At 38.4% G+C, this 16,856-nt stretch overlaps 1 protein-coding gene across 3 annotated transcripts in view; it reads left to right on the top strand.

Moving 5' to 3' along the window:
* The window catches only part of LOC140453186 (tapasin-related protein-like), a 30,276-nt gene extending 23,523 nt beyond the window's left edge, over positions 1–6,753 (top strand). For all 3 annotated transcript variants that reach the window (XM_072547683.1, XM_072547685.1, XM_072547684.1), the window contains exon 6: positions 555–6,753. In XM_072547683.1, the coding sequence (XP_072403784.1) occupies positions 555–757 (203 nt within the window). In that variant the 3' untranslated portion in view covers positions 758–6,753. The remainder of the gene's footprint in view (positions 1–554) is intronic.
* Positions 6,754–16,856: the final 10,103 nt, after the last annotated feature.

Here is a 16,856-nt window from a genome sequence, read left to right as displayed (position 1 = left end):
CATGTATTTTACAGAGTAGATAGAGCTTTTGTTTATAAACACATGACCCAATGATGGTACACGAGACATTGCAGCACTTGCTCACAATAACATTTCAGTCTTGATTAGCACCCAGAAGCTTTCTAGTTAACGGTGATACAACATGTAAAAAGAAATTTGTTATAAAGTCATAATTACGGGAATTACCCTTTGCCGTGAAAGATAATGCTGCAGTATATCAAATTGAAGTAATGTTGCAGAAGATTAATCAATTACCATCTTATTGCTGGTTCAATAGGCAAATGTGTTGGCAAATTGACTGTGTGTAAGCTACCAATGGTGACAGCATTCCCAAAAGTAATTCATAGGATGTGGAGTATTTTGGAATATTGTGAAAGTTACTGTATAACTACGATGACTTATTTTTAGAAAATGGGTCTATTCATTAATTTGACAAAACAAACATCACATCTTGACCAACATTGTCCAATACCATTCCAGGTAATAAAGCTTTCAGCACATCAAATGTGTTCCACTAGTAAAGCTCTATTTATTTAATATTGTTTTTCTTACAGCTCCTAAAGACAATATGCGAACAAGGCAATGTGTTCGATGCTCTGAGCCAATACCAATGAATCCCAAAGGCAAAGAACAAGGATTAAGAAAAAGTAATACTCCAATGCCAGCTGTGAACCCAAGTGCAGGATCAAATATTAATGAAACTGCACCAAAAAGCAAGAAGCACCGTAAGAAGGAGAGGGATCCTAAGTGTCCTTGATGATTGGAGGAGTAATATGAACTATATTTTATCACAACTGTAGGTTCTCTTTGGAGAACACCTATATTATTTTGGGCAGCATATGTTCACAAGTGAGTTTATGAGATAATCTAGAGACCTGCAAAGTTATAAAATTACTGTTTTTAACTGTATTTGTTAACTCACTAAACATTACTTTTCTTCTATGAATTAATCTCTACAAACTGATAATACCCTTATCTCTGATCAGTTTGATAATGAGGCAAACATCTTCATTGGATGTTCACATTTTTCTGTAATGATTGTTAGTGCATTAATTTTTGAAAACAAAAACCCATACATGGGAAAGTACAATGAACACAAATCTAACTTAATTCCTGTTCTTCAGCCAGACTCATTCTGTGTATTTTCTGTGTCTGTTCACCAAGAGGTTTGAGAATAAATGCCTCATCCATAACTAGGATACAGAGTTTGAATCCACCATTCATAGACAGTATATGCAATTTCAGTCTTTAATCATTTCTCCTTCTGTGGAATTCAACGACATATTCACCCCCACTTTGCGTAATTTGGGAATTATGTGATAACCTAAAATGGGTGGGAGTGAATTGACAGTCCATGTTGCATGTCTGAATTTGTATTTACCCAGACTGTACAAAATACAAGCAAGAGCTCCTACAGGTGTTGATAAAGGAAAGGAAAGTCAGTGAAGCATATGTCCTCCAGAGAATGAGAATTGGGAGTTAATAGTTGATAATAAAGAAATGGCAATCAAAATTAACAAATACCTTACTTCTAACTTCATTATAGAGGATGTAGAAAGTATTGCAGTATTGGCTCTTCATCAGAAGGTGAAGAGAAGAGGGGAACTTGGTAAAATTACAATCACAGAGGAAGCAGTGCAGAAAAAAAACCGTTAGAGCTGTTGGTTCATAAGGCCTTGAATTTCACCCTAGCATTTGAAAAGCAGCAGCTAATGTGGAAATTGGCATGATTGTGTGATTTTTTTTAGAATTCTCAAGATTCTGGAAAATTTCATCAGGTTGGAAAGTAGCAAACAAAACTTCTACCCTCAAGAAGGGAGAGAGGCAGAGAACTCAAAATTATAGGCCAGGCAGCTTGACATCCATCATGGGGGCATGTGTTAAGTGTACTTCATCAAAGATATAATAGCTTGGAATTTAGGAAAACACAGGATATTGTGTAAAAGTGTGATTTGGCTTTGTGAAGACTGATTGTGTTTAATTAATTTATTGTAGTTCTTTGAACAAGCAACATTACTGTGGATAAAAAAAAATCTACCTACTGATGTTCTGTAGTTTGATTTCCAGAAGAAGTTTGACAATGTGCCACAGAAAAAGATTGTTGTGTAAAGTAGAATGAATTGTATGGTGATTGCATCTGTGATGAAGTTGAAGGTGTGTACTATACCTTGAACAGTGAGTGAATGCAATTCTGAACTGAGAGCTGACGAGTACTAATGATGACTAGCTAGCAGACCCAGAGTGTGCTGGAAAATTTAATATATGTAACATTTGGCTGTGAAATAGATACTTGAGCTTGTTGCTGTTTTGACAAAAGTTTGTATTTAACCAAACAGCTTAAATTATGCCCATGATACTAAAACCAATCGAGTTTGAATTTATTGTTTTGCTAACATCAAACCATGAGACAATCCAATGTTGGGGGTATAACAAAAGCAGGCAGTTTGATAATCAGACAGAGTAACTGCCACTGAGAGAGAGGGAGAGAGAGAGAGAGAGACCCAAAAGACTGAAACACTCTTTACCAAAGTTACATTTCACATGGAACATCTTCACAGTAAAAAGAAAGAAGCTGACCCAGAGAGATCTTCAGCCAGAAGAAGACAGACACTGTAGATGACAGCTGCAGTATGGTTTTAAAATTAAGTCGATGTAATTTTAACTTGTTTGCATTAGAGCAGTATATTGTTGTAGAGTTGGAGGCAGATAATAAACAGTTAAGAGGAAGGGCACTTAGAATTGTGAATTGTTATTGATTAATGTTCACTTTTAGAGTTAAAGAATGAGTTTTCTGACTCTTATTTTAACAGATTACGAGGTGAGGTGAGTTTTTTCTAGGTGTTAGGTTTAATTAATAGAAGGGTTCACCACCATGCTACAACACATAGATGGCTAACGTGGATAGAAGATTAGTTGGCTGGCAAGTGGAAAGTGGGTAATGCTTTCATGCATCTTTTTCTGAATAGTTGGATGTGATGTTTGGGATTCTGTAGCGGTTTATGCTGGTACTTCCTCTTTTTATAGTTCATATCAATGACTTGGATGAGGGAAGGGAAGGCCATCTAGCTATGTTTGCATGTTACATAAAGATAGTCAGAAAAGTATGTCATGAAGGAGATATAAGGAACTTTCAATCAGGTATTCGTGGATTGATTGAGTGGCCAACAATCTGACAGAAGAAATATAATGTGGAAAAATGTGAAGTTGTTCACTTTGGTAGGTAGAATTAAAAAAAAGTTGAGTACTATTTAAATGGAGAATGACTGGTGAATTCCAAGGTGGGGAGGGATCTAGGTGCTCTAATACGAGTCAAAAATGTTAGTGCACAGGTATAGCAGGTAATTAAGTCAAATGGAATGCTATCCTTAAAAATATAACTCCTAAAATAAGAATTTATGCTTCAGTTACACAGGGCATTTGTGAGACCACGTTTTAAACACAATAGGTAGTTTTGATCTCTTTATATAAGGATGTAGGGGTGTAAAAATATAAATGCACTTGAAGTGGTTCAGAGGAGATTTACTAGATTGATGCCTTCAATGATCATGTTGTCTTTTGAGGTTATGTTGGGCAGGCTGGGCTTGTATCCACTGGATTTCTGAAGAGTGAGGATCACTTGATTGAAGATCATTTATTTTTCTTTGGGCAGTTGGGGTTTTGTTCTGCAACTTTTATAATCTTGGCCTCAAAAAGTAATTAAAGCAGGGCCATTGGGTATTTTTAAGGTGGAGTTAGGTAGATTCTTGTTAGCCAAAGAAATCAAATACTGTTGAGAATAAATGGGAGTATAGAATTTGAAACAAACAAACTGGCCATTAACTTATTGAGTGGTGCAGCAGGTTTGAAGGGCTGAATAGGCTTCTCCTACAATTTTGTGCACATATATGTTCTTAGTTTCATCCATTTGGAGTTTTATTTGCTCTTTCACATGCAATGCTCAGAATTCAACCGATTATTAGATACTAGGAATTGCACATTTCAGTGCCCTAGCTGTGTACACTTTGTAGAGTTTCAGTTTCCATTTTATATTCAATAGAATAATTATTTTACCTTATTAGTACCATGTGCACAGAATTCTAATACCCATTCACATCACTGTCCAGAATTCTTTACTTTTTATTTTCAGCGAGCAAGATCTAGTGCTCAATTTTTATCCCATTCAACTGTTAATTTGTCACCAAATATACACATTTTATTGCGTTCTGAATACTCGTGGTTCAAAACCTTACATTTTTATGTTAAATCACATTATACAATTATACTAACTTAAAAATTGTAATCATTGTCAGGGATAACATACTAAGTAATGTTTATAATTATGAAGAGCACAGATGAAAAAGATTCTTTTACAATCTGTTCACCTTAGCAAAGTGTCAACATGCAGGCTACATGAATTTAACCTCGTAGAAGAACTGGAAAGGAAATAAGAAAACGGTTTCACCCAGAGGACGGTAGGATTCTGGAAGTCACTGTCTGTAATTTGAGACAGCAAATTATACATTTGAAAACTATTTTCAAATATTGTGACACATCTGGGAGGGAAGAGTTACCTGTACATTGTGTTTCAGGAGACAGTTACACAACTTAGACTAAATTACTAACTCACATTTGGCCAGTGGTCAGGGACAGGAATGTGTAGCTGTGAGTGAGGCAGGTAGAGATTTCCAGGAGGTAGAGTTGCAAGAGCCTCAGGCCCTGTCCTTGTCCGACAGGTTCAAGAATCTTGCTCCCTGTATGGACAGGATTGGGGACTGGAGGAAGGATGAGCTAACTGACAGCAACATCATGGTTCAGGGAGCTATTCAGGTGGGGGGATATAAGAGAAATGTTGTAATTGGAGATAGTATAGTTAGGGCATTGGATACTGTTCTCTGTGACCAGGATCGAGAGTCTCAAAATTTGTGTTGCGTACCTGGTACTTGGGTTCGGGATATCTAATCTGGGCTGCAGATTCAGTGGTCATGCACCACATAGGTACCAAAGACTAGTTAAAACTAGGCAGATGTTCTGCTAAGGTACTATGAACAGCTGGGAGCTAAATTAAAAAGCAGAACCAAAAAGGCAATGATCTCTGGATTACCATCTGAGCCAGTAATTTGCACAGCATCAAAATAGGATTATGCAGGTAAATGTGTGGCTCAAATATTGGTGTGGGAGAAGTGGGTTTGAATTCATGTGCATTGGCTCCAGTACTGGGGAAGAAGGGACCTGTTCCGATGGGATGGTCTTCATCTGAATTGTGCTGGGACCAGAGTCATAGTGAATTGCATAATGAGGTCTGTAGACAGGGCTTTAAACTAAATGAGGTGGGGAGGGAGAGAATTCAGTTATCAGGGCAATTAGAAACCTAATTTAAGGGAGATGGAAACAGTGCAGGTTAGTGACGTGGCAGATGTTATCAGACGATAAAGGTGAGGGATGGAACAGGAGAATATTTATATGCACCAAAGAATTATATAAAAGTAGGGAAATTTAACCATGGAACAAATTTTAAAGCTTTATATATAAATGCACAAAGCATTCAAAACAAGATTATTGATTTCATTGCACAAATACAAACAAACGGGGATGATTTGTTAATGATTACCGAGACATAGTTACAAGGAGACCAAATCTGGGAATTGAATATCAAGGGGTACTCAGCACTTCAGAAAGATAGATTCAAAGGGAAAGGAGGAGGTGTGACTTTGCTGGTGAAGGAATGGATCAATGCTCATGCTGACATAAGAATGGGAGATCACAATATAGATTTAGTCTGGGTAGAAACAAAAAAATAGTGAAGGGAAGAAGTATTTGGTAGGAGTAATCCAAAGGTCCCCAAACAGTGGTTCTGCAGTGGGGCACATTATAAACCATGAAATATGAGAGGATTGCAAGAAAGGTATGACACTAATCATGGGTGATTTTAACATGCACATAGATTGGAAGAATCAAATTGGCAATAGTAGCCTAGGGGCAGAGTTCATTGAATGGATTAGAGATTGTTTCTTGGAACAGCATGTTCTTCTTAGATTTCCTACAGTGTGGAAACAGGCCCTTCAGCCCAACAAGTCCACACCGACCCTCCGAAGATCAACCCACCCAGATCCATTCCCTTACATTTACGCTTGCACCTAACATTACGGGCAATTTGGCATGGTCAATTCACCAAACCTGCACATCTTTGGATGATTCCCAGAGGAAACCCACACAGGCTCAGGGAGAATGTGCAAACTCCACACAGACAGCTGCCCATAGAGGGAATTGAACCCGGGTCCCTGGAGCTGTGAGGCAGCAGTGCTAACCACTGAGCCACCGTACTGCCCCAATCAGGGAGAAGGCTACTCTGGATGTGGTATTGTGTAATGAGGAAGCATTATTGATGGCATCACAGTTGAGGATCCTCTTGGGTGTAGTGACCATCGATTGAAGGGATATGGAGAGAAGGCAGCAAAATGGGGGTGAGGAACATATCAGCTATGATTTGATCACAGAGCAGACTTGATGGGCTGAATGGCCTAATTCTTCTCCTATATTTTATGATCTTATGAACTTATTTGGACTCCTCCTATAAGAGGTGTGACCTGTAAGCTTAGGGAACATGTACAGGAAGATGGGATGAGGCTGAATGGCTTCTCATGATTGGCACAGTTAAGATAGGTCAAATGTTCCTTTGTTTCATAAATGTTCTATGATGCTATCTATATTATTTTCATTTTCTGGTACATGTATCATTAGTAAGTCATTTATACTGCTTTCTTATACCAAACATCATTTGTTATCATCAATTGTATTCCAATTAAATTCTTTGTTTGATACTATTATGGTAATTGAATTAAAATATAATAAAGATATAATTAACTTTTTTATTTGTGAATTCTTATACCATATTTCATCACTTACACATTTTTAAAACAACATGTTGGAGAAACTCAGCAGGTCTAGTAGTCATCTGTGAGGCAAAACAGAGTTAACATTTCAACCTCAGTGTAATTTTTGTTAAGAAGAACGGTCATTCAGGACTCAGTGTTAACTCTGCTTCTCTCCACACACATGCTGCTGAACCTGCTGAATTTCTCCAGCACTTTGTTTGTATTTTGGACTCTGAATATTTGAAATGGTTTGCTTTTATTTACAAGAATTCACACCCAGTTTTTTGGTTGCAGTAAGTAGTCCCTCAGAGGCTTTCACTATTTCTGATTTTGGAATGTTGACCCAAGATTAAAGACCAATGAGCAATTTATCAACCTATAAATTATGTAAAAAAAAAGCTACTGTCATCTGTGAAACATGCATCATAAAAGCCTACTTTCAGTGCAAGTTTTAACCCATTACTATTTGTTCCAACTCATTCCACACAAACGAAAGTATGCACTGGATTACAGTGATCATTCTCTTACCTGAGTGATGGAATTTTCCTCTCGGAGTCTATCGTTTCAAGAGTGGCATCAAAGCAGATGTAAATAGCTGTGCACTTGCTCAAATTTGATCAACTTACTGCAATTAGCAGCAGAATCCCACCTTTTTGTCTTTGAAGACAGAACATGCCCCGACAAATTTGATGTGATTATAGATCATAGAGCTGAAATCTGTTTTTGAATCCGCAAGTTTCCTTTTCTCCCAAGATCCCATCTCACTGTCTGATTTCAAAATGTTGATACATTGTTACATGCAAAGACCATAGGGCAGGATTTTTGGGATGGTTGAAATTTTCGTGACTTGCCTCCTAAAGTGTCTGCAGGGAATGCATTTGCTGAAATGGGCTGCCCTACAGATATTTATTGCTCCAAAGAGCGTTAATTCATTGGTGAGGAATTTTCACACCTCACTTGCAAAGCATTCTGTGACTGCCAACACTACAGATCCAGCAACGCCGTTAGAAGTAGTGGCCAGGACTGGGACTACAAGTGAGACCAGATAAATGTGGGTGGTGTTATGGTAACCAACTCTTATGAAAGAAAGTAAAGCACTGTTTGACCATGGGCATGGGATTGGGATTTTCTGGTAACTGTGAGAGCACTGTGGGTGGGGTTTCTATGGTGAGTGTAAATAGAAGAAACAAAGATAAGAGGAGAATCACAGAGATAGTCTCCCACAGACTGCCATGAAATAAATGGGAAGAAGCCATTCGTGAGGAATGTGGAATCAAGGATACTTCCTTAAAACCCAGGAAGATGGTCACCTAGATTTACTTAGGGTTCGGGAGAGATGGGTGCAGGTCTTGATGGAGAAACGTGAGAATTTGGAAGAAACAGCCACACTGGGTGTACCTTGTTTGGGAGGTGAACATCTGCCGTGGAAAAGGGGCTGTTGAGGGAGACATGTCTCATCTGACAACTGAACAGAATGACTTGGTGTGCATTCCCATCCCCTTAAACGCCACCTGCCAGTGTCAAATTTGAGGTTAGGGAGAAATCGATTGACAACTCAAGGGCCTCAATTGTGGAAAGGGCAGGTAGACTAGCGTAGGCCTCACCCATCTCTAATATTATTGACAGACTGTGGTGAGCCATTCATGGAATTCTAGGTGCACTCCAGCCTGCAAACCCACTGAGGGGGAGCTGTAAACTTGGACTGATGGTTTCTCTTCAACTGACTTCTTGAAAGTTCTCAGTTGTTGCTTGCACATGTTCCAAATTCTAACATTAATGCTACTTGTGTTTGTGTAAAAGTTCTTTGTAAATGACTGAATATAAGGAGTTTGCAAATGGATTAACATCCTTTCTATTTTCATTTCGAAGTTTCTTAAACTTGCAAAATAATTCCCATGTTGATCTGAGAATCCCTACAATAATTTTAAGATGCCATTGAATGAACATTGTTGGCTACATTCCATATGTTAATAATATCCATGAACAGTTTTTAATCAATTGTTGGATGTCACTGAATATATGGCGAAAGAAACTTTGAATCCTTTGTTTTTGTGAAGCTGTGAAGAGTGATTCTGCCCTTCCCATGTCCAAAGTCACTTGGATGGCTATGAGTCTCCCATTAGCTGGTGCCCAGCACTTTTTCCACCTCTTCCTATGCTGCAAATGCTCAACACAGGAACCAATGGATTTTCTACCCTTGTGTAACTGGTGAGCAATACCATTTGTATCCCTTCATTGTCATCTAACTAAAGGTCTAGGCCTAAAGATGTTTGCTTCTATTTTGAGTGAAAGTTGAAGATTATCCTTATTGTATTTCTGGTGGCTAGTTTTCTCACAGGTATACTTCAACAGCCTGCCAACTGCTGATGTTATTTCTATTTTACACTGATTATTTGCAATCCCATGCCAGGTTTCCCAATCTATGATCAATATCAATATCAGGTATCTCAGGATACTGTCAAGTTTTTGAGCAGCATAAATCATTAAAGTAATGGCATGCATGCTTGAAAATATACATTGGAGTTAAATTGTGCAAACAATGATTGGCTGAAGTTGGCTGAGAACCAACAGACCAAACCAGTTTGCTGAAGTGATCTGCCCTTCAACCACTTTTAATGTAATACAGACTTTTGAGAAGAATATCCACTTTGGCAATCTCAATTGACACCGGATGGCTGGCATTACAAAGCCCAACTGCTCAAGCGAGTGTGTGGATTCAGGCAACGAACTCTTGCATTGCTTTGCAAGCCAGCAAACATCAACAGAGAGGAATGTGCCCTGCATTGGCATTCCTTAAGTAACTAGAGAACTAAATTGTAGATAAGGTATTTTCGAAAGTCTTCTGCTTTTATAATGTGTGTGGACTAATCCAGACTTATTTTGGATGTGTTGTGAGTTCTTAGATTGCCAGTGAGTGTTCTTTCATCGCTGTTGGTTGGAGGAGGAATATCAAGTGAACATTTTACATAAGATCGGTCAACAGCTGTGAAAGTGCTTCTGTGCCTGCATCATTACAAGGCAATAGATCCAGTTTTACTTGATGCCCTCTATCATGTTCGGAGCAGACTTTGCCATGCTCCTTCCAGTGCCTGGAAACTGGCAGGCCAGCCAATGCAAAAAGCAGTTCTCTCCATTAGCACTCCAATGCTTTGCCCAATCCTTAAAGGTGGTATGGGAGTCTTCCATGTCAGAAATCATCTCCAGTGAGCTGGCAAATCATCCTTCACCTAACCTGGCTGCAATTCATCCCCATCCATGGTCAGATGATTCAGCATAAGCTGATATTCAATGCATACTTATCTTCAAGTTATGTGCAGTGTTAATAACTGTGCTCATTGCTTTGACGGTCATCTCAAAGGATTGGGAATCTCATTAGTGCTGTGCTGTTCCTCTCTTTCTGTTTGGGCTCTGTGAGTGTGTAGGTGGCCGCCCTTGGGTACCTGAAAGCAATAATTGAGAGAAGGAAAGTTGTTGTGAAGGAAGGGTGATAGAGTGGGAAGCAATAGTCACTCAATTGGTAGTTTGCTTATCATATTAGTTAGCAGGATATGGACGTCTGCGCATTGATAACAGGAGTAAGGCAGAAACATACAATCATCCTTAATATTCTCAGAATTCTAGATGATGGGTCACCATTACAGCCTGGTGTTGCGTGCTTTTTAACATTGTACACCCCAGTCCAAAACTAGTTGATTACTTGATAATATACATTGGACCTAAACTGTGCGAACAACAATTGGCTGAAGTTGGCTGAGAACAAGTAGACCAAAGCCAGTTTGCTGAAGTGATCTGCACTTCAAGCCACTTTTGATGTGATACACACTTTTGAGAAAGATTTTGGGCTAGAAGGTTGGGTGAGCAAGTTTGCGGATGATACGAAAGTCAGTGGAGTTGTTTATAGTGAGGAAGGATGTGGCAGATTACAGCGGGATATAGATAAGCTGCAGAGCTGTGCAGAAAGGTGGTAAATGGAGTTCAATGTGGGTAAGTGTGAGGTGATTCACTTTGGTATGAGTAACAAAAAGATGGGGTACTGGGCTAATGGTCGGATACTTGGTAGTGTGGATGATCAGAGGGATCTTGGTGTCCATGTACACAGATGACTGAAAGTTGCCACCCAGGTAAATATTGCAGTGAAGAAGGCATATGGCGTACTGGCTTTTATTGGTAGAGGAATTGAGTTCCGGAGTCCTGAGGTCATGTTGCAGTTGTATAAGACCTGGTACGGCCGCATCTGGAGTATTGTGTGCAGTTTTGGTCGCCATACTATAGGAAGGATGTGGAGGCACTGGAGCGGGTGCAGAGGAGGTTTACCAGGATGTTGCCTGGTATGGTAGGAAGGTTGTATGAGGAAAGGCTGACGCACTTGGGGCTGTTTTCATTGGAGAAAAGAAGACTTGATAGAGGTGTACAAGATGATTAGGGGTTTAGATAGGGTTGACTATGAGAGCCTTTTTCCATATATGGAGCCAGCTATTACGAGGGGGCATAGCTTTAAATTAAGGGGTGGTAGGTATAGGACAGATGTTAGGGGTAGTTTCTTTACTCAGTGAGTCGTGAGTTCATGGAATGCCCTGCCAGTAGCAGTGGTGGACTCTCCCTCTTTATTGGCATTTAAATGGGCATTGGATAGGCATATGGAGGATAGTGGGCTAGTGTAGGTTAGGTGGGCTTGGATTGGCGCAACATTGAGGGCCAAAGGGCCTGTACTGCGCTGTATTGTTCTATGTTCTATGTTCTATATCCACTTTGACCGATCTCAGGTGACACTGAATGGCTGGCCCAACTGCTCAAGTGAATTGCATGGGTTCAGGTAATAAACTCTTGCATTTCTTTGCAAGCTCGCAAATGTCAAGATATAGGAAAGGGGCCTGCATTGGCATTACTTAAGTAACTAGTGAACTAAATTGTGGCTAAGGTATTTTCAAAAGTCATCTGCTATTATAATGTATGTGGACTAATCCAGAATTGTTTTGGATGTGTTGTGAGTTCTTAGATTGCCGTTGGTTGGAAGAGGAATAATAAGTGAACATTTTACGTGAGATTGGTCAACAGCTGCAGAAGTGCTTCTGTGTCTGCACCATTACAAGGTGATAGATCCAATTTTACATTATGTCTTCTATAATGTTCAGAGCGATTGTACAACACTGTGTAATGTGTATGCTCTGAACAAATGGCTGGAGGTATGCAAGCATGGTGTGATGCCGGCAACATGAATAGCTGTATGATAATAGTGGAGTTTCTGAATATTAGCCATAAAATTGTAAATTTCAGGAAGTATAGCTGGTGAGTGATGAGGATGTGGTGGACTGAGCACCTTGAATGACTGTTGCTGTTGTTAGTATGTAGATAGATATCATGTAAAAATGCGTTCATTGATCTTTAGCATTTGTGTGAAATCTTATGACATTGTGGTCTTATGACATCAGAAATTGCTCTTCCTGGCCACTTGCTCTCTGTCCGTTCTTAGGATGACTGTTGAGGGCCTGGTATCTTGTGACATCATGGTACTCTCCTCCTGCTTACCTCACCACCAATACCTCTAGAAATAAATTCATCAATTTGGAATCCTACCTGTCGTGTTCCATTTTTGATCATTTGATTTAATCTACTATTATTCAATGAAGTTGCTCTTTCAAAACAAGAATGCTTTCTGCACCACATAACATCAGTACAACCCAGAGGCAACAAACAGTATTGGGAAGATCATTCAAACCCATAGCATAGTAAGCATAGTAATGAGAAGCTCCAAGGGAATGGGTGTGAGCAATCCTGAATCACATGCCCTGGACTCACAGGTTTTGGAGAAGAAGATGTTTCAGCCATATATACATTAACATTTGGATATCAAGAGATCAAGATACCATAATCTTAGATGCAGCTCGATATATAAGCATGTTATAATGCTCGTGAATTAATTCCTTTCTCAACATGCATACTAAACCATTTGCAATAACTGGGTTAAGAACTTAATTCATACAGCAAATATATTATCCTCCTTTCCCACAAGGAACATCAAGATTCATTGAATGTCTCTTCCCTTCTTGACAGGGGAAGGTAGTATGTAAGAATAAGATTTTACACCATTAACTTAGCTAGCTGGGCATTGTTATTGACTCAATGTTGGCATCGACGCCAAATAGTATCTCCATCTTCGGTGCCATCATGTTCAATTCTGACCTTGTTTCCATTTAAACGTTTTAACTGAATGGAAAATATTTAGTTGTGTTGGATAGGTTCAAACATTTTGGTGCTATAAATAAATGAAACCACTTGAATTCTTACACTGCTTTTTTCTGCATTTGGCAGAATAACAGATTGTGCAATTCTAATCAGTAAAGAGGTTGTGCAATTGAACGATTGTAGGTCAGCTATGAAGCTACTGTTTCCTGCCACTCTGCCCCAAAGATTGAGCGATATAAACTCAATAGAGTATGTTTCTAACCTATAAGAGTGTGCAATAATACTTTGCTTATCATTTTAATGGAGACATTTGTTATGTCCTGGCTTAACTTGAGCACAATATGAATAATATTATCTGCTTCAAGATTATCAATCTAACTTGATTAATCAGAATATGTGTTATATGTAGTACATGGTACCCAAGGTGTACACCCAATCTCATTGATGAACTCAAAAACACATCTGAACAACTGACAAAATAGTATCAGATATTTCGTAGTGTGTTAGCAGTTATCTTCATCTTTAGATCCAAGTTTATACAGACACAAAATAAGCTACAATTGAATATCAAATTTTCAGCCATCCTTAAGACATTTTTCTACAGCTAAAATAAAAAAAAACTCAATTCTCGAGTCTAAAATTAAACATTAGTTCTTCTATGTGGAATGCACTTTCACTTTCACAGAATTGGATTTCATTGTTATAATACTGAAGCTTGGATGAATTGATTAAATATTAGAGCCTGATAGCTACAAGTATATCTTAGTTTCTTTGAAATACAGACAAATTGTTTGAAGAATAACTCAGCCCCCGAAAAATCAAAGTACACATTTGTCAGAGGTATTACTACCATTTGTCATTGATAATCATTCCAGTTGGCACTTATATCTTCCTTTCATTGTTGCAAACTGGACTATATTTCCCAAGATGTTAGTTAACCAATTTTAATGTATTATAAATTTACCACAGATACTAGTCTTACTTTTATATGAAGATTAATAATGAAGTGAACAGAAGTGGTTCCTATTGTGGAGGAAATTGAACAACAGTTTCTGACCCTTACACATGCACAACTAAATGGAAATCCAGAAATTGCTGAAGCAAGCCCTTCCACAAACTTTGCCAGATTTCATTTGTGGCACAGATGGAACCAATTTATATTCTTGAATGTGCGCTTGCTCTCTAGAGAGCAGTCTAATCGAACCCATTTCTGCTGCTATATCCCTATTTGCTCTTATCAAATTTGTCATGTGGATTCTTCAATGCAGTTTGTTGAAGAGTCATGTTGTTACCTTCCTTGCTAATACATGCTGTATAGAAGCTGCTATGCTGGATCAGACAAATGTGAAAGCAACATACCCTCAAAAGCCAGCAAAATAATCTGTGTATAACATTAAGGATAGAAAATAGTGAGTACTTCTCCTTCCTTCTCCTTTCATAACAAATTCTGAATCATAAATGGAATCAGAGTGCATTGTTCCATTTCACTCTTAGAATACCTTTCCCATTTTCTCTCCTTTAAGCGTCAATATACCAAAGGATTTTTTTTTTTTCAGCATTGACCATTTTCAACTAGCTTTACTGGATGGTCAGTTTAAAATAATATAAACTGTGAATAGCAACACACTGTTGAATTACAGATGGAAAATCACTCTAATCTGGTTCTAACTTGACACAGATGGAATCATTTTCTGCTATGATTAATGTTTCAAAACATGTATTACATCAAAACCAAATTGTGCATTTGCCCCTTGTATCATTGCCCTAAATTTGGTGAGATAATAGTGCCATATCTAAGTCCAAGAGCCATGAGGTCAGCTATAAAACCTACTATGCTTGTGATACATTCAGATATGCTAAAACTAAGCATTGAACTTGAGACTTCTTGTTCTGCATGGTTTAATTTTTATGTTTGTTTATAAACTAAACCATGGAGGAGTGAATGAATAGAATCTGAGCTGATGCTAATAACAATGAAGCTAATGGATTGTCCAAATGTTCATATCTATTTTCAGCCAAGTATGACACCATCTCTATATTATTGTGGTTAGTTCATAACTGCACTCTAAAATAATGTGGCAAGTATTCAGTCATATCAATCCATTACAACAAATTCCAATAGTTAAAAAAAAAAGCACACAATCATATTGTCAGGGTGATTTATGTGGAATACATTCTTGCTTTACTTGAGAAGTCTACCTCCAGGAATGCTTATGCTTGAAAGGTTTATGATAAAACATTTGTTTCATGTAGAGGTTATAAACTAAACTTGCATTTTTTTAACTTCTCTTGGTGGAGGCTAGTACAATTGCAACATTTAAAAGGCATCTGGTACATGAATAGGAAGGGTTTGGAGAGATATGGCCTAGGTGCTGGCAGGTGGAACTAGATTGGGCTGGTCGGCATGGGCGAGTTGGACCGAAGGGTCTGTTTCCATGCTGTTCATCGCAATGACTCTATAGTGACAAATGAGTTAACTGTCATAATATGTTTCCCATTACTGTTTTAAAATGCTGTCATTTGCCAAAAAAAGGAAGCAGCTGCAGTTTCAACTTGTGTGGTTTGTGTTATAGTTCTGAGGCCTTCTAACTTGTTTTTGCCTATTGTTTAGAGATATTTATCTTGTGCTATTTAGCTTTAAGGAAATGGTCAAATATTGAGGTCACTTCGTTGCAACACAGGAAGCAAAATACACACCCTTTTTCTTTCTTAGTCATGTTCCCTCAATATATTCATAACAAACAGTTTAGTGTTGAACTTGAAATAAGGATGTCCAACCATTTGGAGCTGGAGACAAACTGTCTCTATCAAATGGAATAAAATAAATCCTGGTCAAACAGAAAATTCAAGCCACACAGACAAAAGTTCTAAGATCACATTCATAAAAATCAGAACCTCCACCACACAGAAAGTCAAACTCCTGATTCAAACAAGAAGCAATCTCATAAAGACACCTCAATACAAACATTTTTTAAGAAGTATCAGATCCAAAGCATTCAATCCTCCCTCACTTATATGAACTTTAACATCAGCATCAGCCTTTATTTATTTTACTGGTTACATCCACAAAATTTGTTTAGCAAGATTTGCCTTTTGTAAACTCATGCTGTCTTTCTCTAATCCTTAACACTTTTCAAATGTTCTGTTATCTCATCCTTTCTAATGAATTTGAGGATTTTTTTCTACTACTTATTTTAAGCTAATGGGTCTGTAAATCTCTTTTTGTTCTCTCTTCTTCCTTTTTTAAATAGTGGGGTTAAATTTCCAACTTCCAATTTGGAATTGTTCCACATCCGCAGAATTTTGGAAGATGACTACTAATGCGTCCAATATTTCCAAGGCAACTTTCTTTCATACTCTGGTAATGTATCAGGCCCTGGTAATTTGGAGAAAGTGAGGACTGCAGATGCTGGTGATCAGAGTCGAAAAATGTTGTACTGGAAAAGCCAGGGAGCAGGAGAGTCAAAGTTTCGAGCATAAGCTCTTCATCAGGCATCAACCCTTCATCAGGCTCTTCCTGATGAATGACATACTTTCAAAACATCGACTCTCTTGCTCCTTGGATGCTGCCTGACCTACTGTGCTTTTCCAGCACCACACCTTTCGGCTCTGGTAATTTGTCAGTGTTTAACCCCATTAATTTCCCCAGCACATTGTTTTACTCATGCTGAATTTCTTCAATTCTGCCCTCTCACTAAACCCTTGGTGACTTAAAAATTCTGGTGTGTTATTTGTGCTCCTTTTTGTGAAGACAGAACCAAAGTCCCATGGCATCACACCATCTCCCTGGTCATACACATCCCTGGAACATCTGGATAACAA

Source organism: Chiloscyllium punctatum, chromosome 26, assembly GCF_047496795.1.
Source record: "Chiloscyllium punctatum isolate Juve2018m chromosome 26, sChiPun1.3, whole genome shotgun sequence".
In the NCBI taxonomy this organism is placed as follows: domain Eukaryota; kingdom Metazoa; phylum Chordata; class Chondrichthyes; order Orectolobiformes; family Hemiscylliidae; genus Chiloscyllium; species Chiloscyllium punctatum.
This window is presented reverse-complemented; position numbering and strand designations above follow the sequence as displayed.